The 25,834-nt window shown below is 44.4% G+C and overlaps 1 protein-coding gene across 1 annotated transcript; it reads right to left on the bottom strand.

Annotated features, from left to right (window-relative positions):
* Nucleotides 1-1,339: 1,339 nt before the first annotated feature.
* On the bottom strand, nt 1,340-20,941 carry TRHR (thyrotropin releasing hormone receptor). The gene is made up of 2 exons (XM_090037366.1): nt 20,111-20,941; nt 1,340-1,747 (listed from the first exon to the last, which is right to left on the bottom strand). Exons 1-2 carry the CDS (start codon nt 20,939-20,941, stop codon nt 1,340-1,342), a joined length of 1,239 nt encoding a protein of 412 aa, XP_089893492.1.
* Between the last annotated feature and the right edge of the window lie 4,893 nt (nt 20,942-25,834).

Genomic DNA, 25,834 nt, shown 5'->3' with positions numbered 1-25,834 from the left:
TTTGGACAAGGGGGTAAAAAGCACCCTGTTCAAATTTGCTGATGACACTAAGATGTGGGGGGACATGGGCATGCTAGAAGGAAGCAACAGGATACAATCAGACCTAGACAGGTTACAAGGGTGGGCGGATGAGAATAGGATGGGTTTCAACACAGACAAGTGCAAGGTGATGCACCTGGGGAGGAACAACTGGCACCATACCTACAGGTTAGGGAACACCCCTCTTGTCAGCACGGAGGCGGAAAAGGATCTTGGAGTCATCACTGACTCCAGGATGAACATGGGTTGGCAGTGTGCGGAGGCAGTTAGGAAGGCCAACCGCACCTTGTCATGCATCCACAGATGCATCTCAAGCAGGTCCAAGGAGGTGATCCTCCCCCTCCATGCGGCACTGGTCAGGCCGCAGCTGGAGTACTGCATCCAGTTCTGGGTGCCGCACTTCAAGAGGGATGTGGACAACATGGAGAGGGTCCAGAGGAGGGCCACTCGTATGATCAGGGGACAACAGGGCAGGCCCTATGAGGACAGGCTGTGGGACCTGAACCTGTTCAGCCTCCACAAGAGAAGGCTGAGGGGGGATCTTGTGGCCTGTTATAAACTAGTCAGGGGGGATCAGCAAGCATTGGGGGAGTCCCTGTTCCCCCGAGCACCCCAGTACTCTTTCCTGCCATGGCAGGGGGTCGGACTAGATGATCTGTTCAGGTCCCTTCCAACCCTAGAAACTATGAAACTATGAAACCATTGAGCTTGAAGGTTCAGGCTCTTGCTTGCATTTTGTTTGCACATAATGTATCTTTACGTGCAGTTAAGCAGCTTTATTTCAATTTTTTGAAAAATGGCAGTTTTTTCAAATAAGTACAAAATTAGAACATTTCATGGTATTTGAGAATGGAGTTGTCCAATGTGAAAAATGACTGCAATTAGTTGTGAATATGCAAAAACAATTTAGAAAACAGCCATTAGCAGTATATTCAAAATCAAACTATGGTGGGAATTTTGGACTACAAGAATATGTGCGTATGTTACAATTCTTAATGAAAATTTATTTCAAGTCTGCCAAAAATATCAGGTAAAGGTAAACAATCCTTCTGCTAAAAGTCTAAGAAACCATTCTATTTTTCCTACTGTTTTCAAGTAAAATGTATTTTCAGCTCTCCTTGTACATTTTCCCAGGAGTTTCAAGGGCCTAGATTTTCATCTGGTGTACATCACGTCAGCACTGTAAAGTAAAGGAGTTGTATTAATTTATACCAGATGAGGATCTAGCTTTGATTTTTTTTTTTTGGTGGTCTGGTTCCTTGTATATGCACACAACATATTGATTATTATTAATAGTATATTAGGTCTTGCTAAATGTTACCTCAGAAGACAAACATGTATCATCGAAGGACATTTTTACAGAAGACAGGTAGGTGTTGGTGATGGTAATGTCTTCTAGTTCAGTGCTGAAGTGCTCAGACTCCTTTATGGCATTATAGTTTAGAGCCACACTGTAATTAGCAGGTTTCTCTGACTGTTTCTGCTGGCAGTTGCAGAGTTTCCTGAAGGCTGCTCTGAATTTCTGGGACATGAGATTGTAAATCACAGGATTGATGGCACTATTTAGATAAATGCAGATTCTACAAAATAACAGGAACCAATTTTCTTGGAAAGGCTTGGAGAGAAAGGAGTTTACAACAACCAGTGTCCGATATGGCATCCATAACAAGGCGAAGAGTATGACAACTACAGCCAGCATCTTGGTAACCTAGGGAAACACAAAGATAGAAGACTGGAATTCAGTGCTTTCTAGGCAAATGCACATTACAAGCTATATATTATGTGGCCAACCTCAGACTCCATGTTTAAACCTCCTGAATTTCATGATGATCTGAAATACATCTGGTTCAGAATTTAACCCCATTCCTTTTAATCTGCAGTAAGACAAATTCACAGATCCAAACTCCCACGAACATTTATAAAACAGGGTTTGGTTCATTAGGGCTATTTAAGGCTGTTTGCCACTACTATAATCAGGAAGAAGTGTTTACCCCCACTCGAAGGTAAGGAAGGTAAGGAACTCATCTCTTCTTCAGTAATATTAAGAACTTGCTAACCACTGAGCTACCTATCAACTTCAATGGCTACTACCAAGGTAATGGTTGAATACTAAATTAATGTTAACCCTCATCCATGGCTGATTCAGATTTGTTTCTAATCTTAAAAGCCTAAGCATTTAATTTAAAACTAGGTTTTTGCCAGATGATTTATATTCCATGATTTAAAATTTTAAATTATAGCCTAAAGTTTAGGGATAATCTTCTGAGTCTTAGAATTCTAAGAAAACTCACTTACTGAGTTTGTTCCTTTAATAAAAGAAATTAAAAATACTAACCTATGAGAGGTCCAAAAGAGCTTAAATAAACTCAGTAAAAAGAATGAAAAATGTGTGCGCAAAAATCAGTGCGTTCTTATTCTGAACCTTTCCTTTGCAAATACACCTATCACTCTAAGAATAAGTTAGGTTTATCAGTAACTGCTAAGTAAAAGACAGTATATGCAAGTTAAACATTTAAGAAAGTTTAAGAAACATATTAATAGTCAAGGTGGCATTTTGTTGATGATGAGTTAGCACAGTGGAAATATACCATTGCATCAATAGTGGGACTGCCCAGTATAAATCAATATAGAACCCAGACAGCTTTATATGCAGGAACTGGGCAGGGTGAGGATACTTAGTACTTAACTGATAAAAGTGTCTTCATTGTGTTTCTTTGTCTTTTCCTTCTCTTGCCAAAACAGAATGATTGCAACTTACTGACAAACTAATTTATCACCAGGTGATCAATGTTGTTACTCATTATACCCAGCCTCCTTACTTTGAGTAGCAGAAGAAATATGGCTATGCTAAAGCGGCTCCTACTACAGTAAGTGTTATTCAGGCTATGTGGGTATAATTTCATTGCTTCCAGGAAGGATATACATTTTAATTAATTCAGCAACAGGACTGACATTTACTTCATTAACTCTCCTAAAACCCCTCTGACTATGTTTGCTTATTTTGTTTTTATGTCTTTATTAAAGCTGTAGGAGGGGACATGATTTTCTTGTCTTGTAATCAGATTGTTCATTATGTAGAAAATTTGCAGTTTTATTGCCCAAGGTATACAATTTCCCCTATCTGGGTAAAAAAGACATACCAGCTATAACTAGTTTTCCACACTTACATTTTTTCTCTTCTAACTTAAAGATATTTATATTTATGATTATTTATATTTATACAATTAAAAACCTCTGTTTATTCCACATTTTATGAGATAGCTTAGGGATTTAGAATACGCATGCAGGAAGTGGTAGACCCAGCTGTAGTAACCTCCTCAGATGCAGGTTGAAACTCTCATCTCCCTGTTGGTGCTCTAACCATCAGGGTATTGGCCAGTTTGAAGCAATGCCACTGAGCAGAAAGGCATGCATGATGCATAGGTGCAGAGAGAGAACAGAAGAGGTAGCCTAATGATACAACCACACTAAGAGAGGGGTTATCTGAATTCTGGCTTCTAATCTCATTATGATTATACAGTGGTTGCATCTACATGTATGCTTTAATGAACATTAGCCTATTTTAATGTGCATTAAAGGGTCACAGAAAAAATGCTCTTTAGCTAATGTGCATTAAAATAGGCCAATGCACATTTTTCCAGTACTTCACAATAGAGGGAGTGTCTACACATGCATTGATGCACCTTTTCTCATGTGCATTAAATTTGGTACCTCTGGGCATTTTTACACATGCTCTGGTAGGCATGGGGAGGCACTTTAATTAGCAAGCCATGTTAATTAAAAGTGCCTGAGTTTCATGTGTATCAGTGTCTCCGCACTGAAAAATGGTGGTGGGATGGGGCACTTTGAACTAAAGCTCATTTAATAAGCTTTAGTTCAAAGTGCCCCCAGCCATTTTTTAGTGCAAGGATGCTGATACACGTGATGCTAGAGTCTGGTGGAACACATTCATTTCCATGCTCCAGCAGACTCAGTTAATCGAGTCTGCTCCAATGCACTGGCTTTCCAGCATGTCAAAGCAGGCTCTCTTGACTTGCAAGAAGCCCTCCAATGAGGGATACTAAATTAATGCACAATAGGCTGCGCTAACATGTAGTAATGTATTTGCATGCTTTTTAGTGACAATGTACAACAAACCATTTTACTGTGCATTAGCATGATGTAACTTTTTTTTTACATGATACTTTAATGCGCAATAAAATAGTCTACTGAGCATTAAAGCACATTTGTGGATGAGCCCAGAGGTACTAGATTTAATGTGCATTACCTAAAGTGCATTAGTGAATGTGTAGATGCACCCAGTTATTGGTAAAACACAAGAACAGTCCTGGATCAGGGACCAGAAACAAGAAGTCCCTGATCCAAATAAGTGACTTTGATCAGTGAGCTACATGATCACATTTCCACTTGTTTAATCTCATCTTATCCCTGGTTATGATCTTCAGGCCATTGTATAAAAGATAGGCAGTTACATCACTTCCCAGGAATGTGTTTTTGAATGAGCCCTCATTAGTGAGATTTGAACTGAATTCAATGTGACTGTGTGAAACATGCTCAGAACATGTGTATTGGACCTGACCTCTCCTAAGCCTTAGATAGGGGCACACCTTTTTTGTGAAGCCCAAATAGCTTGAAATGTCAGACAGGTACCAAGAAGCTAATTTCAGCCATCCTGACAGTGCTTCTGGGCATTTGCAGTAGCAGAAGTTTACACCACTGAAGCCACATAGCTGGCTACAGAATCTCAGACACCCAAGCTGTAGGTATTTTTTGTAAACTCCTCACTGGGATTTAGGCATTTGACTTCTACATAAGTTTTATTTTTAAACACATGCATGTTCTGGATCTGGGCGACAGTGTCTTGTAATTCTGCCAGCCATGCTATACTGTTACCCCATTTCACTCTGGGCATGACTGAGCCAGACTGGATAATAAAGTTTCAACTGTTATTATTTTCTTTCCTTCCTCCCTCCAAGGTTGTTTTGAGTTTCAGTTTCACACTTTCTAGGGTCGGAAGGGACCTGAGCAGATCATCTAGTCCGACCCCCTGCCATGGCAGGAAAGAGTACTGGGGTCAAATGACCCCAGCAAGAAGTTCATCTAACCTCCTCTTAAACACCCCCAGGGTAGGAGCCTGCACCACTTCTCTTGGAAGCTGGTTCCAGACCCTAGCCGCCCTGACTGTGAAGTAGCGCCTCCTGATATCTAACCTATATCTACCCTCTGCCAGCTTCTGACCATTATTCCTGGTCACTCCTGGCAGTGCTCGGGGGAACAGTGACTCCCCCAATGCCTGCTGATCCCCCCGACTAGCTTATAACAGGCCACAAGATCCCTCCTCAGCCTTCTCTTTTGGAGGCTGAACAGGTTCAGGTCCCGTAGCCTCTCCTCAGAGGGCCTGCCCTGCTGCCCCCGATCATGCAAATGGCCCTCTGGACCCTCTCCATGCTGTCCACATCCCTCTTGAAGTGCAGCACCCAGAACTGGACGCAGTACTCCAGCTGCGGCCTGACCAGTGCCGCATAGAGGGGGAGGATCACCTCCTTGCACCTGCTGGAGATGCATCTGTGGATGCATGACAAGGTGTGGTTGGCCTTCCTAACTGCCTCTCCACACTGCTGGCATATTTAAATCCCTCAGTAATTATTCATATGAAGGATAGCACAGCTTGATTGCTCTTTTCTTGGGGATGTGCAGTTCATATTGTAGATTCAGAATACAAATTATTCTTAGCTGAGAAAACTGAAAACATGACTGAATGGCTTTGGGCAAATCCATTTTAGGCCAAATTAGCAGTGTACTTTCAATGAGGATGAAGTGGTTTAGTTTGAATATATTTCTAGCTGTACTTCACCACTCTTAAGATCCAGTGATTTAGGTTCTGAAAATATTCTGGAAAACATTTCAAAAGGCTCCTACTAAACAGAATCTGAGTATCTTAACTCTGCACTGATATTCTTATTCTTCCTGCTCTATGCATGGCCTCAAAAACCTCTTTGTATTAAGCAAGTACTCTTATGAGAGGAAGAATTAAATATTCACAGTATTCCCGCTTTGCTAACTACTATAATTGTTTTCTCCTCTGAATCTTATTTTTATTGTGTCAGCAGATAAAAGGTTTAGTCTTTCTAACTGCACTAAACAAGTATGACAAGGTTTTAAGGGCTTCTGGTATTTCTCTTCTTTTGTTTTCCACACCATCAAACTAATGCTTTCAATGCTTATTGAAGTCTTGAGAATGTTGGATGCACAGAGTAGAAGGATTGGGTCTAGGATATGAATCTAGAATATTGGTATAAAAATAATAATACAGCTACATTTGAACAGGTTTCATCACCAATAAAACAATGCTGGCTAAGGCTGTATTTTTTCATGACCATTTTGTTATAACGTTTTGTTAAAAACTGACATTTCTCTGTGCAAAACATAACATGTTATTGACTGGAGAAGTGAGAGTATTAGAGGAGAAAGCAAAGAAAAGAAAATTTTCTCTAGCAAATTCCAGGACTCCTTTCTCTTCCTGAAATCTGACTTCATTTCATCCTCTTCTTTCTATTTTCAGTAGTCTAGTCTGTAAGGCTTTTCCTTATGTCTATTTCCTGAGGGGAACCAAACCATTCAAAATGGAGAAAGAGAAAAAAGTCTTCCAGAATTTAAGATTTTTAAGGGTCTCTTCCTTCCAATACTCCCTCCTCTAGAGAGAAGAAAAAAAAATCAAACTAAATACCAACAAGCAAAAGAATAACAGCTTTCTTCTTTTCAGTTTTGGTGAGCTGTGTACATAGTGATAATATAATAGGGCCACAAGGGTAGCCTGGGATGGTTTGCCAGAGATGCCTGTCTTAAGCAGAAGACTGGAGGAGATGACAAGCAGGCCCTTGTGTATGATCCTGATTCCAGAAGCATAGTGATATAAGAGAGAAATGCTGGCTGGCAGGATCTTGGGTCAGATTCAAATGATGGGTTTCACCCCACCTAACTTCTGAAGTCCCAGATGCCTAGGATTTGGTGAGCTGTCAACCTCAAGTGACCCTGCCCCTTGACAAGTTTGCCATTTTGGGACCAGAAGTCCTGACCCTCCTCCTTTCCCACCAGAAGTCCCCTGGAGGTACTCCTTTTGGGAAGAGGGGTTGCCATCTTAGAACCAGAAAACTGCCCTCAGATTAAATACTAAAAATCAAACATCCATAATAATATATTTTAATTTAATTTAAAAAATAATATGATTCTGTGTTTGTGCTATATATATAGAAGTGATTGCATAATAGTTCAAAATGAAGTTACTTTTGTATATTGTGTGGGGTATGATGGGGTGTCAGGGGGTACGGGTGGACGGGTGTGGGGTTTGTGAGAAACTGTGGGTGTGTGGGTGGGTAGGTATAAGGGGTTTGTGGGGATGTGTGGGTGGTTGGGTATGGGGTTTGTGGGGGAAAGTGGGGTGTGTGGAGGGGGAGGGCGGCTGGATGTGTGTGTGGTGCATGTGTGTATGGGTATGTGTGCATGAAGCAGTGAGCACTCCCTGAGAGGTGCACCTATGTGTGTGGTACAGTATTTGTGGGGTGTGTGATTGTGTGTGGGGGAGGGTGTGGCTCTGGGGCTTGTGGGGGAGGGTTTGAGGGTATGTGGGGTGTGCATGGGAGCCTCCCTGAGCTGAGTCAGTCAGCACCCCCCCTTGCAACAGCCCAGAGCCCACATACCCTGTGGTACCTCCAGGCTGCTGCCAGGAGCACACAGCCCCAGTGTGTCCTGTGCCCACTCCACACCACCCAGCCATGGTGTGTCCTGCCACCCCAGGGCATGCAAGGGACCTGGGGTGGCTCCTTCCAGCTGCTGCTGCTGCTCCCAGCCCCATAGTAGCAGCTGGGAACAGCACATGCAGCTCCGACCCCGCACACCCCATGCCGGCTCTGAGCTGAGCAGTAGCAGTGGCAGCAGTGGCGCCAGGCACTATTACTCAGCTGGGGCCAGGTGCGCCCCCCCTTGCCACTGCTGGGCAGTTTTTGGTGTAGCCGCCTGGAATCCTCACCAGTCTGTGGTGCATCTCCATCACCACCATCTCTGGGTTGCTCTGTGGCTGCTCTGCACTGTCACCACTGCTTCACGGGGCAACCCAGAGGTGGCGGAGACACAGAGAAGCCCTGCGTGAGCTCCAGGTGGTTGAACCAGAAAGCACCAGCAGGGGGGAGGGGGAGGGACTGCTTTTCCCCCCACATTTAGCAGCAGTTTGTCCAATGCTGCTGCTGCTGAGCCCAGATGGGGACCCTGGAGCCAGCACATGGGGTTGGGGCTGCACATGCTGGTCCCCACCTATACTGCAGAGCTGGGCTAGCAGCAGCTGCTGCAGAACTGTTCCAGCCCTGTTGCATGCCCAGGATGTGAGTGTGTGCCTGGAGCACAGCAACAGCTGGGCAGGAGCATGGGGCCCATGCCGATGCACTGGAACCAGCACTGGCAGGACCTAGAGCAGGGCAGCAGGAGCGCAGGGCACTGGCTGGCAGGGGCTCTATGGAGCCAGGCTGGGCTGTGCCAGCAGGGAGAAGAGGAAGCCAGCCTAAACCCTATGCTCCTGCCACCCCTCTCTGGGCCCCCATAGGTGCTGGCCTCAGCACACCGGCACAGGCCTCATGCTCCCACCCAGTTGTTGCTACTCTCTGTATGCCTGCTCATTGCTCCTCCCCCCTGCCTGCTGCAGTCATTTCCCCACTTCTCTCCCCATGGCTGCAACTGATCCCCTCCCAGCCCCAGTCTCCTCTCCCCTGCCAGTCACTCTGGCACTACATGGCTCCTGGCTGCAGCGCTAGGATGCAGAAGCTGGCCCAGCCCGGCCTGGCCCCAAAGACCAGAGCAATCACCCGCAGTCCTCCACTGCCTCCCCTCCCCACTTCCTTATCTGAATTTCCCTCTCCAGTACAGGCAGACTGGAACAGCCCCAGGGTCATAGGCCAGAAGCCTCTGCCAGGCACACTCCTACTTCTACAGTGGCTTGGTCCTGCTGGTGGCTTCCCCTGGGTCCTACTGCCCCTGTCTCCTATTATCTTTGACAGGCAACAAGGGCAGATAAATATTAATTTTATAAAATTTTTAGGGGCCCTGCAGGCTGGATAGAAAGTTTAGGGGCCTGGTGGGTCAGATCTGGCCCATAGGCCATATTTTGCCTGCCCCTGGTCTATCCATAATCTTCATTCACTTGTGTTTCACAACCTCCTAGAGCCACTTTTGAGAAGTTTCTGAAGACAGGCAGGTCACTGATGCTCCTTTTTTCCTCAACAGCCTAATGGTTTAAGTACTTGGCCAGGATGTGGTAGGTCATGATTCTAGACCAATCTCACCCTGAACGGCTGTGAACTCAGAACTCTCACTTCTCCTGAGAATGCCTTTACCACCAGACCAGAGAATAACATGATGGAAAGGGGGCAAGCATTCTCCACCCTGTTGTTGGAAGCTGAGCCATAATTAAACAACAATGTAAGAATAGTGGATCCAAAATAAGAACAAGAAAAGGAGAGCCTGTGTCTGTAGACTTATGATGAAGGCATTTCACTGGGAGGGGGAAGGTCTGCATTCAGGTCCCTATATCCAGGCTTATTCTATTTTTCAACTAATGAGTGTCAGGAAGAAGGGCAAGGTGGTACTTTAGGTAGCATCCCCAGGGGTGTACGGGGATGAGGAAAAAACCAGCAGCACAAATTTGTGCCACTGCATTTTCTTCTGGTACACCTCCCTCCCCACTCTAACCCTCCCCCGCCCACATGTGGGGTTAGTGCTGGGGAAAATGCTCCAGGTGGGATAGAGAGGCTGAACCCCACCCCCTCACTGCAAATTAGCAGTACGGGGAATGCCTGCCTGTATGGTGTGTGCAGCACCACAGATGGGTCTGCAGCATCACATCTACACTCACCTGGATGCGCCCTTAGAGGCTAACTGGTTCAAAAAGGCATACGTTTTTGTAGGCAACATCTTACATCATCACATGATGTGACTTGTGAAATTTAAAATGCAGAGTTGTAGAAAAAAGGAAGAGATGGTTTCTTTCTGACCTAAAAGTTAGAGTCCCTGTGGCTGCATTATTTCTATTTTGCAAACAATGATGATGGAAAGTAAAAGATATAAACAACATTAGGAGCGGGGCTCAGGAACCACTCTGTACAGAAATGCCGTAACTTCTAGGCTACAGAATCAGACTCCCCAGTATAGTTGTACATTACAGAGTTTGAAGAACTGAAATAACTCCAACCTTTTTCCAATTAAGCAGCTATTGGGCATGTCTACATGAGACGTTAACCGCGCAGTAGGCTAATAACACTGTGCAGTACTGTGCTGGGCAAAAACCATGCTAATATGTTACCATGTAGTAGTATTACGCTACTGCACTGTAAGCATCACCAAAATCCCATGCACTAGCACTACTGCGCAGTAGCTCAAGTTACTGTGCATTGATTTAGTACTTGGTTAATCAAGTGCTAAACTTAATGAGCAGTAACTACAGTGCATTAATGAACATGTAGCTGTGCCCACTGAGACATTCTGAATCTGGCCTTAAGAACCCTGTCTTTAAATAGCCCAGATCTGCTGGCATACTTCAGGGCTCATTTGTTTCACTTGGCTTTGGAAGACAGGCACTGGGAGCTATGATACAAGCTAATGTAAAGAGAGTGAGTAAAATATGAGTATGTAACATTGCTCGATTAAAAGGAAGCAGCTGGGTGAATTGTGTATTGTTAGCAATAGTCAGTGATAGGCAGGACATTCAAAGCCAAAGTATGGGCAGCTTTAATGTTTTCCAAACTGAAGAAAATTCACACAATGCACACAGAAAAATGAGTAAACATACTGAGTGTTAGTGTGTGTGTGTTTATACGTATATGTATATACACTATTGCATAAGCATTATAATGACCTAGAACAGTAATTAACAATTTTGTTTAATTTCTCTTCATGTTGCTTTCAATGGGAAGTTTGAGAGCAACAAGCTGCAAGCTTTTTTTATTGAGTTTGGGGGATACGAAGGGAGGTTGGAACATAAGCCAGTTCCTCAGATTTGAGTGACATTTAATTCAAGTTATTAACCAGTTTTCTTCAAACTTTGTAGGAAATTTCCCTATAGGGCTTATAGCAAACAGGATATTTTTGAGACCCAAACTAGTTTTATTATGCAGAAGTTTCAGAGTTATTAAACATCACTGTAAAGCATCCTTCTAGCCTGTTCACAGGCTTTTAAAGAACAAATCTTTTGCTTGTGGAATAAGTTTGCATAAAATGGCTAATATCAATAAAATGCATGAGAGAAAAGAGGCAGATTCACTAGCTCTGAGCACCAATCTGTTTGCTGTCAGACAACTGAAATTTGTGTAATTAAATCGTCTGTTATACTGTACTCCGCACATATTAAAGATACTTAAATGGGAAAATACATCAATAGCTCTTCAGGTTCAATCTCTCACTTTTTGCTCTTTGGGGACACATGCAAGCCTGATAAGTGGGATCTCTCAGAGACTGAAAAAGTACAATTCCTCTGTAGAAGTGTTATTAAAATAGATTTCTAAAGCACCTTAGAAAAGTTCAGGATAGACAATAAGGGCAGAAAATTATTGAAAGAATGTAGTCTTCAAGAGTGCAGTTGAGTATATTATTGATGTATATGCATAAGTAAGATAATTCAGAAGAATAAGATTGCAATGCTCAGCTCTGGTGAAAGAGTTAGCTTCTGAATGACTAATGTTCAAAATTGTTCAGGCATATCCTGTATGCACTAGAGTCTTTTCATTTTCTAATATAAAATTGAAAAGGAAACATCTAACTAGGAGTCATCAACTGAGTAAGAATTTCTGCTGAAAGGTTTACACAGAAATTGCCACAAGATTGAGGCATTAGATTTGGCAATAATACAAAATGCACAAAAGTACCACAGTTCTAGTCCTGAAAACATTTAATTATGGGACTATTTTTTTTCACATGACCACTGCTGCTGTTCCACAATATTGTGTCCTTGCAATTCTTTCATTGAACATGCACTTAGTGAGATCAGCTTCACCATCAGTTGAGAGAGAATACATGAGTTTTCACTCCTGAATGGCAAGGTAGAAAAGGAATATCTGTTTAATGCTCTTGTGTCTTGTTTTTTTGTAAGAATGACTATTTTCATATTTTTCCCTGGAGTGTTAAAAAGCTAGTTGTACATCCGCAAGTTGTGATACTACATTAGACAGCATGTTTTGGAGAAGTGAGTATCACTTTTGGTTAAATCAAATTCCCATGGAAATTGAGCTAGGATCTCACCCATATCTATAAAAATGCTGTCTAATATCCATCTTTGTTCTTCCTGCTATCAGATATGGATAGTTCTTGTATGGATCATACAGGAACAAATATAGCCCTCTAAATACTCCAAAAGCACTAAGACTTTTTTATGTTTGTTAGTAATCTATTTGAAGTCCTAAATTGCTAAGTAGTGATGTACACCAAGAAAAAAAACCAATCGAAATCATTAGTTTAGTTCATTGTCTTGAAAATATCCCAAATGATCAGTGACCTCAAACACTGAATTTGCATTGACACCCTCCCCTTTTGTTCTTCATGAAACAAATGAGACTTTGAACTGTCTGGCTTCAAAAGACACTCTTGACAAGATACTGTCTTCTAATCTTATTGATCTTACCCCTAATCAACTTAACAGCTTCAAGTGCTGTGGACGGGTTCACGTGCAATGAACTGGACAAACTGTGCATGCTCAAATGGCCCACACCCAGCAAAATGTCTAGATAATCTTTTTTCATTCAATAACAACCAAAGGGACATGTCTTCACTCTTGGTGATTTGTGCAGTTTCTTCTACATTTCACCTGGAGAATAGCATGGTGACATTGTCAATAAAATCAAAGTTTCCGTTAGTATTAGAACCCTTCTCTAGGAACCCAAATATTTTCCCATGGTATTTCTCAACAGTATATCAAACTCTTTATTTCAGCAGATTAACTACACCATTTTCTCTTGCCATGATTATTGAAAGAGCATACTGTCATCATTAGACCTTAGAAATCTACTAGAAATCACTGTGGTCAGGCATGTCCTTGAAGTTAGGAAACCTGCTTAAACTCAAGTCATGGGTTAATGCTCTATGCTGGATTAGGAGTAGAGTGTACAACATAATGCCAAAGTGATCCCAGACTGTAATTCTGCCCCAAAAAGGAAAAAGGGCTCAAAACTCAATTCTCCATCCTATATTAGGTATTATCTCATAACCTTAGTGACTGGCAAAGGCCTGATTCAAAGCTCTTTTAAGAGGACATCCATTGTCTTAACTAGCAAATGTTGTGTCATGAGCACAACCTTGCCAGAGAGCGAGATATTGGTGCCATGGTAGAGGCTGTCCACCAGAGCTGCTGCTGCCACAGTACAGATTCCCAGGAAGCTGGCATTCTGGTGCCCGCTCTAAGGCAGTGCCAGGCTTGTGTGCCACTTACCCACCCCTACTTATGCTACTCCCATTACCTTAAATAGAGTTCTGATCTTAATTTTCTGTTGCATTTTATGCCAGATGATGTTATACAGCCAGCTGGGAGATTGAGCTGATTTCTGTTTTTCTTGGAATAGTCAATACAAATTCTGAACTAAGGGATTGGGAGCGGGGGGAAGAGGGGGAAACCCATGGAGAGGCCTATGCAGAAGACAGGAGCTTTAGGATGAACTGGATACCATTCAAAATGGAGCTCCATGTGTGACACTGTATTGAAGTTTTCATTTTAATTGATTTTAAAATATGCTAAGCTGAATTCTGCTGTCCATGAATTTTGTATCAAACCAAAGTTTGTATCAAACCAAACCAGGGTTATTCTAGCTTTACAAGGTTATAACTAAAATAAAAACTTATTATCTTCTACTATAATATATAGTTATTTAATAGTTCTGGTAAATTGTCCTAATTTTACCAACTGCCCATAATCAGAAAAAAATGATTGCCCAACAGAGGTGGTATTTGACTAATAGCCACATGAAAATGTACTATAAATAGAAGAACGAAGGAAGGAAAAAATCCAGGCCTGTGCCTTTCCTTCTCCTCTAACTTGTATTTTGAAAAAAAAATCACTTGAAAAATAAAAAGGTTTTAGAAAGCTGTTTGTTTGTTTTCTCTCATCTTCCCTAGTTGTGCAAAAGTATGCATTAGAGAACTCCAGTATATGACAGACTTCCCCTAATTGAAGATGCATGGATCAGAGCTGTATCATTGATAAATATACTTGTGCATTTTGCCTGTCAGGTGCTTGACATAAATAAAGGTTAATTAAAATAACAACTCAATGGAGAAAGAAATCACTTTCTACCTCAAATATGCTACTCCGAGTCTCTGCTAATATAAATAATACTTAAGGTTTTGCAGCTATCTATTGAGTTTTCCAGGAAAAATATGATAGAATAGACTTTGAATTTCCATGCTGTACTTCTATAAGTTTTACTACTTTTAATATTTCAAGTTTTTTATACTTCCCCAAAGGCAAAAGAGACCTATGCCCCTTTTGTTTTCCTAGGCAGTTTGAATTTAGTCTTTACTTCAGTGGATAAGCACGCTTTGCTTTAAGGATGCTACAGTAAAGAAAGTAAGTTAAGCAAACTCAGTCCCATCTTTCCATCATAGTTCCCCTACAATAGCCACCTCTGTCCTTAAACTTGAATCTCCCTACCTGCTTCTCTGTCATACTCGAGATCCAAATTCCTTGACTCATTTCAAGCCTTCTAAGGCCCAAGGGTTGACCACTTAAAAGCCTCCTGCCTCTCTCAGTTGACAAAAGCCTTGTACACTGTACTGTTTTCTTTCTAGTCCTGAGTATATAGCTGTTCTAGATGTAAGTTCAGGTACTCTCCATCCTTGTTTTGGCCACTTCAGTGGCTTGAGGCATGAGGAAACACCCAAGGCCACTAGTAGGATAACACAAATTTAAGTGCACAGGACTGAGGATATCTTGCTAACTGGTCAGCTGCTTTTTCTGTCAGCACTTTTCTATCTTGGGCTCACTCACACACTCATGATCAAGGTGCTGGAGTCTGCTTACTTTTTTCCCATGGTTTTAGTTGCTCTTCCTGCTTTTTGCACACATGGGATCAAATTCTACCCTGTTACTCTAGCGTAACACTAATGAAAAGAATGGGAAAGAACTATTGGGAATGAAAAGAAAATCTCTCAGTAGCTGCATCTACATGATGACTGCACAGTCATTACTGCACAGTCATTTAAACAGGTACTAAATGACTGCGCAGTAACCAGAGTTACCACGCAGTAGTGTAGTCAAATGGCTTTTTCATGATGCTGACTGCACGGAAGCTGGAAACTACTGTGCAGTAGCATTGCAGCACACTTTCTGCCATGTGATGCTACTGCACAGTATTCACAGGCTACTGTGCAGTCAGCATCTCATATAGATGTGGCCAGCAATCCCACTCCACCAGGACCTGAGACCCTGCCTTCCCCCCCAACATGTTCAGGTAGGGTCTATGAAAGGGGAAGGAAATGGGCAGGAGAGGGCTGTGTCCATGTGTGTAGGGGTGGGGGGTGGGGGGTTTCTGAGGACTGCAAAGCCAGAGGCAGGCCAGGGTCTAGGTGGAGAGGCAAGGGCTAAGAGACTTAGGCTCAGCAGGATTGGGATGGGCCAGGGTCTGAGGTGGGCCATCCCAATAACAACCAAGGGGGGCAAGAGTGCCCGAAAGCCCCCCTGGCTCAACAAGGGTGTCCAGGAATGCCTGATTGCTAAAAAGGTGGTGTACAACTGGTGGAAGGGGAGTGCTATCTCCAAAGAGGAGTATACCTCCTCTGCTCGGGCCTGTAGGGGGGCAGTCAGGAAAGCTAAGGCAGACATAGAGCTAGGACTAGCGTCCAAGATCAAAGATAATAAAAAGTCCTTTTTCAAATATAAAGGGAGGATGAAAAAAGCACCAGGAAATGTGGGGCCCCTGCAAGATTCTCTGGGCAATCTGGTGGTTGCACCAGAGGAGAAAGCAGACCTCTTTAACCAATTTTTCACCTCTGTTTTCTTGTGCATGGACCAGGACTTCCCCACTGTGATGCAAGACGGACTGGAGGGGAATGCCTCCAAACCTCAGGTTGGGGAGGACTGGGTTAGAGAGCTTCTGGAGGGGCTGGACGTGTTCAGATCAGTGGGTCCAGATGCTCTCTACCCCAGGGTGTTGAGGGAGCTAGCAGGGGTTATTGCAGGGCCCTTGGCATGGCTTTACAAGTGCTTGTGGTGCTCGGGCCAGGTGCCAGGTGATTGGAAGATAGTCAACATGGTCCTCATCTTTAAAAAAGGGAGGAGGGAGGACCTGGGTGACTATAGACCCGTTAGTCTTACCTCAGTCCTAGGGAAACTCTTTGAGATCATCAAGGAGCACATCTGCTATGGGCTGGCTTCAGGGATGATGCTCAAGGGCAACTAGCACCATTTCATTAGGGACAGGTCATGTCAGACCAACCTGCTTGCCTTTTATGATCAGGTCACAAAAGCATTGGAGGCAGGTGTAGCAGTGGACGTAGTCTTTCTGGACTTCAGCAAGGCCTTTGATACCATCTCCCACCCCATCCTCATTAAAAAACTAGGTGACTGTGGCATTGATGTCTACACAGTCAGATGGATTGCAGATTGGCTGAAGGGTCGTACCCAGAAGATGGTGGTGGATGGGTCATATTCGACGTGGGGGGAAGTGGGCAGCGGAGTCCCCCAGGGCTCGTGCTGTTCAATTTCTTTATCAGCGATTTGGACGACAGGGTGAAAAGCAACCTGTTTAAATTTGCTGACGATACCAAAATCTAGGGTGAGGTGAGCAGGCTAGTAGGGAGGGAAAGACTGCAGCAAGACCTGAATAGGTTACAGGGGTGGGCTAACAAAAACAGGATGCTTTTCAATACTGATGAATGCAGGGTGCTGCACTTGGGCAGTAGTAACCAGCAGCACGCTTATAAGATGGGAAACTCCCTTCTTGAGAGCACAGAGGCAGAAAGGGATCTTGGAGTTGTTATTGACTCCAAGATGAACATGGGCCAACAATGCAAGGTCACGGTTGGCAGGGCTAACCGGACCTTGTTGTGCATCCACAGGTGCATCTCAAGTAGGGCCAAGGAGGTGATCCTCCCCCTCAACGTGACACTGGTCAGCACACAGCTGGAGTACTGCATCCAGTTCTGTGTGCCCTGCTTCAGGAGGGATGTGGACAACATTGAGAGGGTCCAGAGGAGGGCCACCCGCATGATCCGGGGACAACAGGGCAGACCCTACAATGAGAGACTGTGGGTCCTGAAGCTGTTCAGCCTTCACAAGAGAAGGCTGAGGGGGGACCTGGTGACCGTCTATAAAACTCACTAGGGGGGACCGGAAGGGTTTGGGAGAGACCTTGTTTCCCCTAGCGCCCCCTGGCATAGCAAGGAATAACAGCCACAAGTTGTTGGAGAGTAGGTTTAGATTAGACATCCATAAGAACTACTTCACAGTCAGGGTGGCTAGGAGCTGGAACCAACTTCCAAGGGAAGTGGTGCTAGCTCCTACCCTGGGGATCTTTAAGAAGAGGCTTGATGCCTGGCTGGACTCATTTGAGCCCAGTTTTTCTCCTGCCCAGGTGGGAGGTCGGACTTGAGGATCTACAAGGTCCCTTCTGACCTGACTTCTATGATTCCATGATTCTGAATGTCGGGATGGTTAGGGAAGTTCAGAGAGAATGCGGATAAGGGCAGGCTAGGGTCTGGTGCTGGTGGGTGGCTTTCTCCTGTCATCAAAGGCTAGGGGTTGACAGTTTGGGCTGCAGAGAGGGGCTGGGCTTCCCAGCCCCTGAGCTGTCGGGGCAGGGGCTCTCTTTCACTCCAGTTGCAGCATTAGCCCACAGTCGGTCACAAAGCAACTCCCTGGAGGGGAGGGGAAAGAGGTGGGAGCAGGGCACACTGGGATGCCAGAGTGCATTGCTGCATCCCCAGTCAGTTGGGGTTGTGTGCAAGCACTGCTTCAAACATTTATACCCCAGTTATTAGCACTTCAGCCACATCCAGTGTGATGGAAATCTCTACCACAGGGGCCATTTTTTAAACTGTTGAAGTGCTGTGAATGCTTGTGCTGTGAATGCTGTGATTCCACTGACTGAAATATAACATTTGTGTGCACCCTTAGTAGGCAAACTCCTTTGGGGCACTACATTTTTCCATTTGATTTTGTAGCACTAAGCACATTTTGGATGCTGCCATAGTATAGATCATATTAAAAATGTCAGTAATAATGGCATACCTTCATGTCCCCTCCCCATGTATGCAAACACTAGTTTTACTAAAAATACAGCAATGATAATCTATCCAATTTAGTGGCTCTGTGAAGAATCTTTTCAATTTTTATAAAACACAACATACATATTGTACATTGCATTTTAGTTTTATAACACACAATAGCTCTGGTCTGAAACATTAAGTAAAACCCTAAATAAAAAGATAGTTCCAGTTTTTCAAAGGATGCTAACCAATATAAAGTACTTATCACCAAGCACACACAGCTGTCTCATTAAAGGCTTGAAACTTGAAAATTAACTAAGAGGAAAAAAAATCTCATGAATGATACAAAACCAAAGCAAACACTTCTAACTCAAAGAGGGAAGTATAAAGGGAGACATAAAACCAAATACAAATAACAAACATGCAAACAGTTTCTTTATTTCTAAACAGGAGATCTCTTGATCTGCTCATGTTGAATGTCCTGCTAATCGATTAGGTGGTAAGGTGAATGCTGTGCGCACAGCGGGAAAAACAACCAGTCTCATTAAACTGTAACAATTTACACTAGGAAGTACTAACATCTTACTCATCCTTTATAGGTTTTGCTCATACCCTAGACCTATCCCTCTGCACACCCCATCCTCCCCCCACTGTTCTGAGCATTTCAAAATTGATGACAACTTCAAACATTATATTTACAGAAATTAGGCTTCCTTTTGATCTTACCAGAAGATCGAGAGCCTGATGCAGAAGATTCTAAGGGCAGAGCAGGAGGGTAGTCGGCAAGTGGGGGGGGAGAGGAGGGGAGGGGAGGGTGGAAATAGGTGCTCACACTTAAATTAAAAATTTTAGTACTTTATGAACCTGGGCATGGTCAGTTGGCTGATGTTGCCCTCTCAGGACTGGACCTTAAAAAAAAGTGTGAACTGCTCTCAGTGTCAGGTATAATGTTAGTTATTATTGTGAAACCCGTTGGTACAGATATGTACCTCTAAACTATGTTGGCATACATATCCAGTTATAATTAATCTGATAAAATCTGTTATCCACTTTGAAGCATCATCATTTAATATTGTTGGTGACAATGAATTACCCAACAGATGGAATAAAAGTGATACTAATACTTAAGAGTTCACTTAACACTTTCCATTTCCAGGCTTCTACAACTACAAGCTACTTATCTATATTTCATAGCTGGGGAAACCGAGATACACAAGGTAGTAATTTTTCTACAGTCTAGGAAAGACATCAAAACTCAGGTCTCATGAATTTCCATTTTTGTTCTCTATTTGTAGATCACAGAAATAACTCAGGAATTACCTGGTATATTTGCCTGCATTATTAGCAGAGTGCATTTTGAGGGGAAAGGCATTTTTTTCTTCACATTTAAATCCTCATGTTGACAGTATATATATATAGCTGGCTTCTTGGAACATCAAAATAAGACACTCAGTTATCTCTCAACACATATATCCTGTATATGTCTAGAGTAGGCAGGAGTTAATAGATCATCCTTAGGTTCAATATACTTAGTCAAATGCTCTAATTGACTGCTGTGAATGGGTAGATTTTAAGATTTTTCTGCATGTCTTTAAACTACATAAAATGCTCTAAGAATATTTCCTTATTCTAATCATCTCTACTTTTATCATTTTTCTACATAAAATCTAAAGAAATGATATATATGTTGGAGAGTGCTTCTCTATGTTTTGTAAGTATTTATCATATTCATATCATCTAGCTTCACAAAAAAATAGTACATTTTACACTTTTTTACACATCTAGAGGATCCCTAAAGCAATGTTATTTAGGTTTCAAAAAGCTATTTCTTTGAGTTTCCTACCTGTCTTCTAGAAGCAATAGTGCTATTGAAACACCTGTTTGTCATCTTGGAGTTCACATTCTTGCTTTGGTGAGTTGAGTTGTTTCTCCATCTCTTAGAATTTTCTTTTGGATCTGAAGGGATGGGATTCAGGAATAATATTCTCGCAATCAGACCATAGAGGACAGTGGCCAGTATCATTGGCACAACATAAAATATACCAAAATCCATCATATATATAGGGGAGTAGTAGCTTCTGGACACCTTGTAGCCACAGGACACAACAATGGTATCTTTGTAGACTACAGTGTTGAGATCTAGAAGGAAAAACCAGAGCATACAGTATATGGAGGTGAAAGCCCAGACAAAAATAATGATCTTTTTGGCTCTTGAAAAAGTACATAAGAATTGGGCTTTGATTGGGTGGCAGATGGCTATGTATCTCTCAATGGTGAAAGCAGTGATGGAGCAAGAAGAAGCATTGATGCCTAGGTACTGGAGGTAAGTAATGCAGAGGCATCCTGCATAACCATAGACCCAAGATCCATAGAGGCTCTCTGTAATGTTGGGTAGTCCTGCAGCCATCAGCACCATGAGATCAGCCACAGCGAGACTCACCAGGTAGCAGTTAGTAGGAGTCCTCATGTGTTTAGTCCTGAGGACTACCAACACCACCATGACATTGCCCACTATGCCAAGTCCACAGATGAAGAGGACCAAGAGGATGGTAACCACTTGGTATTCAGTAGTGATAATTTCTTGGCTTGGCAGCAGCCCAGTTTGGTTCTGTTCATCCACTGTGCCATTCTCCATCTTCACCAGCTTGGAGCTGTTTCTGCTGGGCAACTGCATTCAGCACATTTTCTCTGTTCTCCCCTGCAAAAACTTGAACACAACAAGGAATGAATGATGTATAATTCCATAGCACATTTTCCACATAGTTACAGCCCCACACTTTCTTCACCCCAAGGTTCCTGGGCTTTCTTCCTTACATGACCAATTACCAGATTGGCAAGTCCCTTTCAGATCCCATTTCATTAAAACAGTTTAAAAAGCAGGTTCCCTATAGCTGATCTATGACACTCATGAGAACGAATGCAGCTACAGATGAGAGCTTTCCCTCTGCAGAACAGACTGCCTTTAAGAGGAGAGGAAGGGGAGGGGGAATTGAAGAGTCCTTTCCCTATTCCGATAGAAATCCCCAGGCAACTAGCTAACAGTCCATAGGACTGGGCTGACCCAGCACTACCAACCCAGGAGGCAATCACACAGTGGAGGAGGTGGAGACAAGAATGGAGAGGCAAAGGGAGGGAGAGAGTCATGACCCTCAGCCTTCTTAGCCTTTTACACAGCTTTGCCTTTGTGCTGTCAGATGATTACTCTCATGTGGTGTATTGATCAGCTGGGTATAAATGAAGTGCAATCATTTTGCAAAAATGTAGCATACTTTTTAAAATTCTGGTTTCCCACAGTTCCTTTTCCCTGTGTAAATGAAGATAGTGGCTTGCACTTACCTTACTCTCTGCAAGGTTTTCAGAGTTGTATGTGGCTCTTCAGAGCTGAGGAAATGAAAACCATCCCAACTTTGGAAACCAGGAGGAAAACCTGTATCGCACTTTACTGCACAATTGTGCCTGACAATGGTTCTGTCACTAGGACTGCAGAGTCCTGTCACCCCTAAGCCCTCCCGGTTCTCTCCTGGATCATATGGCTGCAACAAAACTGTCAAATCACCAATTGTCTCTTAATGAGAATACATATACATACTGTTCAATGATTCATAGTCTTCTCTCCCTTGAAGAATCTTCCCTAGTAACACAGTTCCCAGTCAGAATGAGTAAAACCATGAACAAACAAGGCACTCCACACAAATCATCCCCCTTGATCCACTAATGAAAAATCCAAACAGACCTGTATATTTCCTAATCCAAGTACACCTTGAGATGTGTGCTGTGCTCCTGTCTTATAACCTGCTGTGAATCTCCATGCTTTACAGAGAGTGTGGGTAGCTCAGTTAAAGGGCTCCTGCCTCCCTTTGTAGTATCTTTTCCCAAGTCCCTTTATTATCTGTTACTAATTCTAGTTGCACATTTGGAGTCTGAAGAGTAAATCTGCTTGAAGTCCATAATCTCTTCTTCCATTTGTAGCATGTTTGTTGTTCCTTTTTATGGTTTGTTAGGAGCTGCAGTGTTTCCTGAAATAGTAAGTTGCAGAAATGCAGAAAGGCAGCTGTACCTCAAAAGAGATTTTAGGTTCAGAGATCCTCATTTAACACAAACATGCAAAATAATGTTTTTTTTCAAGATACACTTTCAAGTAGTGATGAGAAAAAAGAGCCTACCTGCACCATAGTTGAAAATCTGAATCAGACTATGTTACAGGTTTAGATATATTTGGTTAGTTTTTCCCATTATTCTCCATTTTTGCCTACTTGCAGTTCCATGCCGACCAGAAATTATCAAGGAAAATATTTTACATCCTACTTTCTATCTGTCAAAGAAAGCACTCTACCAAACTGAGCAAGCAGAATCACTCCCATGCAACAGGTAGGCACTGAGGCTACTATTCTTGGGTCTTGGTAGGTGGCACCCCACCTTCCACAGCTGTCAGTAGGAACTGAAGAGTTCAGCACTTCACTGGAGCGGTCCCTTTTTCATAGGCAACTGACTCCTCGGCTAAGTACAGACATTCAAAAAGCCCAAGCCCAAATCAATTCAATCTTTGCAGGTTAGTCTAATCTGTGTAGATTGAACTGGGAAGCAAGTGAACAGGCATTCACTAGTGATTCTGGAAATGCAGCCACATGCCTGCAGTGGCTCAGGCTAGAATGAGCCCTCCCTTGCCTTCTGCAGGAGCTGCAAGACTGGAGGGAAGCTGATCTGGGGCAGGGCTGATCTGGCCCAGCTGGGGTCTTCCTGACTTTTCCCCGCCCCGCTCACCACTCAAGCAGCTGAGGCAGGGGAACCTTGTGTGAGGCTGCCAGTCATCTTATGTAGAGTTTAAAGTATGGGTGTATACAGGATGGTCTAGACAGGGATGCGCGTGCCTTAGGAAGGGGCTGGGCTAGAAGTGACCCCTGCAGGTCCCTCCCAGCCCCACTCCACTAGGATTCTGTGACCTGATCCAGAGAGGAAACCCTTGAGCTGCTCCGCCAAGAATGGAGCATTTCAGGCCCCCGTTATTCTGCAGACAGAAGAGTGGGAAAGGTCTGGGGCCTGTTTCCCTGCAAGGACAGTCATCTCCGTGTTGGGGCTTCATGAAGCCAGGGGTGTCTCTCTCACACACGCATGCTCTCTCTCTCTCTCTTTCTCTCTCTCACACACACACACACACACACACACACACACTCCCCCCCCATATCCATGAAGTGAAGCAGGACCTGGTGCTGCACAGCCCCTGATATCTGCCTTCCCCTCCCAGTGGGCTTCCCACAACCACATGCATGGATCAGGGCCCTTCTCCTCATGCCCCCCCACTTATTTTAAAGGGACAGAGGGAGAGAGAGGGCCCTGGCCAGCACCCTAGACAGGGAGGAGGTGGGGACTCCTTGCTGCTGGGCCACTGTCTCTTTGGGGGTGCTTGCTGTGGGAGCGGCAGCTGCCTGATCTCTGTGATGCAACAATGGGGAGAACACAGGGCATTCAGAAGTGGGTGCCAGACATAGCGACATCTGCAGAGTGGGTTCTCCTCTTGCCGGGGCAGGGGAAGGCTGTGGCACTGATCAGGAGACAAGCAGGGATCCCTCTCCCCCAGTCTCCACTGATGACTCTGCCTGAGTCACTCTCACCCACCTCTGGGGAGTCACAGCCGCCGCTGGGGAAGTTGCCAGTGCTTGCCTGAAGAGTTACCAGGGGCTACAGCTGCCTGATTGTAGCCTCCTCTTTCAGACCAGCTGGGCCAGCCGCTGTGAGCATCAGCACGGCTAGGAGAAGCAGCAGTGACAAGTCCCCCAGGAGGAGCCAGCCAACCCCCACAACACCTGAGCCAGCCTGCACTTGGCCACCCAGCAGCTCCACTGCTGCTGCAAGGCTACCCAGCCAAGCTGTGCAACCAGGCACAGGAGAGTAGCTGAACAGGGCCCAGGGCCAGCAGCCAGGGCACTGCAAGCAGAGAAATGGCCCTGAGGTCTCCCTGGGCCTGGCCTGGCTGGGGCCATTTCCTTGCTCATAATGCCCTGGCTACTACCCCTGGGTTCCACGTAGCAGCTTCAGGCACTGTGCCTGGGTGCGCTGCTCAGCTGGGACAGCCCCATGGCAGCAGAGGAGCTGCCAGGCAGCCGGGTGCAGACTGGATTAGATCCCGTAGGGGCTGGCTGGCTCCTCCAGGGAGACCTGCTGCTACTGCTGTTGCTCCCAGCTATGCTGAGCCTCACAGTTGCTTGCAGCAGCTGGCCTGGCTGGTCTGAAAGAGGGGGCTGTGATCAGGCAGTTGCAGCACCTGTTAACTCTGCGAGCAAGCACCAGCAACTTTCCCAGCAGTGGCTGTGGCTACCTGGAGGTGGGTGAGAGTGCCTAAGGTGGAGTCAGCAGTGGGTATTGGCAGAAGGGGATCCCCGCTCATCTCCTGATCCACCTCCTTTCTCTGCCCTGGGGACACCCACCCTTCACCAGGCCTGGACCCGGGTGTGGCCCTGGTGGGAGGAAAAGCCACTCAGCAGGTGCCCCCAGGTCCAGTGCCTGCTTCCAAATGCCCTGTGTTTTTCCCATTGTTGCATCACAGAGCGAGGCAGCACCAGGATCCCTTCAGGGGCATCTCTCCCCCTGCCTGCCTGTCTGCTTCTTCCCATGACAACACTACCTAGAGCCCTCCCTCCCCCCCTTCACCTCAGGCCCAGGGCTGGCATCTGGCCATGCCCCCCCAGCCACCATCCCATCCCCACCTCTACCCCCAACCACTTCTCAGCCAGCCAGAGTAGTCATAGTGCTCTGGCTAGGGAGGATAGGGGTGGGGCCAACACTGCTGCCCCAGCCCAGCCTAGCCCAGGGCTGCAAAGCATCCTGGGATGCTGGGAAACTGTAAGTTAACCTAAACCAGGAAGGGGTCTGGGACAGAAGTTCTGGAAGCTGGTTTCACCTAAATCAGTTAAGTCTGATACTACATTCAACCAGATTTATATTAACCCATTTTTGGCTATTTTAAAAGTGGTTTATGTGCATTGAATTTCTGTTCTGTTACAGGTTGAAATCAGTTTCTGATTACTTAAACCAAGTTATTGGTTATGTGTAACTTCTGTCCCTAGCCCTTTCGACCATCCCTTTGCTTTCATACAATTAAATTCTGCTCCCTTTCATAACCATATATTCAGGAAAGAAGGGGCTGATGGAGGGGTATTCCACTCTCCATGCTGCCAGGAATGTAGAGCAGATCTACACGATTAACAGGTAACAGACAATGTCTGGGCTGGCACGGGATAAAAAGAGGTGACATAAGATTTCTGAGTGAGAACAGGAGAGCAAAAATAGGTGTCTTGGATCGTAGCAGAGATGGGGAAGATATTTAAAGCAGGAGTTCACAAACATTAATAGTGTTTAGATATTAATAGTGTTGACTATCTCTTTAATAAACAGCGAGCATCTTGTGGACATTTCCTCACTGGCCCACTGTATGGGTCACTTCCCCTCTGGTTCATAATTCCACAACACACGTCACTTTCCATCTGGGGTCAGATAGCATTCCTGTGACCTCAGCATTAATTGTTGACATTAGAGAGTATTATTAGGAATCACATTTAACAAATTGGTAATA

Source organism: Crocodylus siamensis, chromosome 3 (genome assembly GCF_052110815.1).
Source record: "Crocodylus siamensis isolate JL-2025a chromosome 3, ASM5211081v1, whole genome shotgun sequence".
NCBI lineage: Eukaryota > Metazoa > Chordata > Crocodylia > Crocodylidae > Crocodylus > Crocodylus siamensis.
Note: the sequence above shows the minus strand (reverse complement) of the source record. Positions and strands in the feature narration are given on the sequence as shown.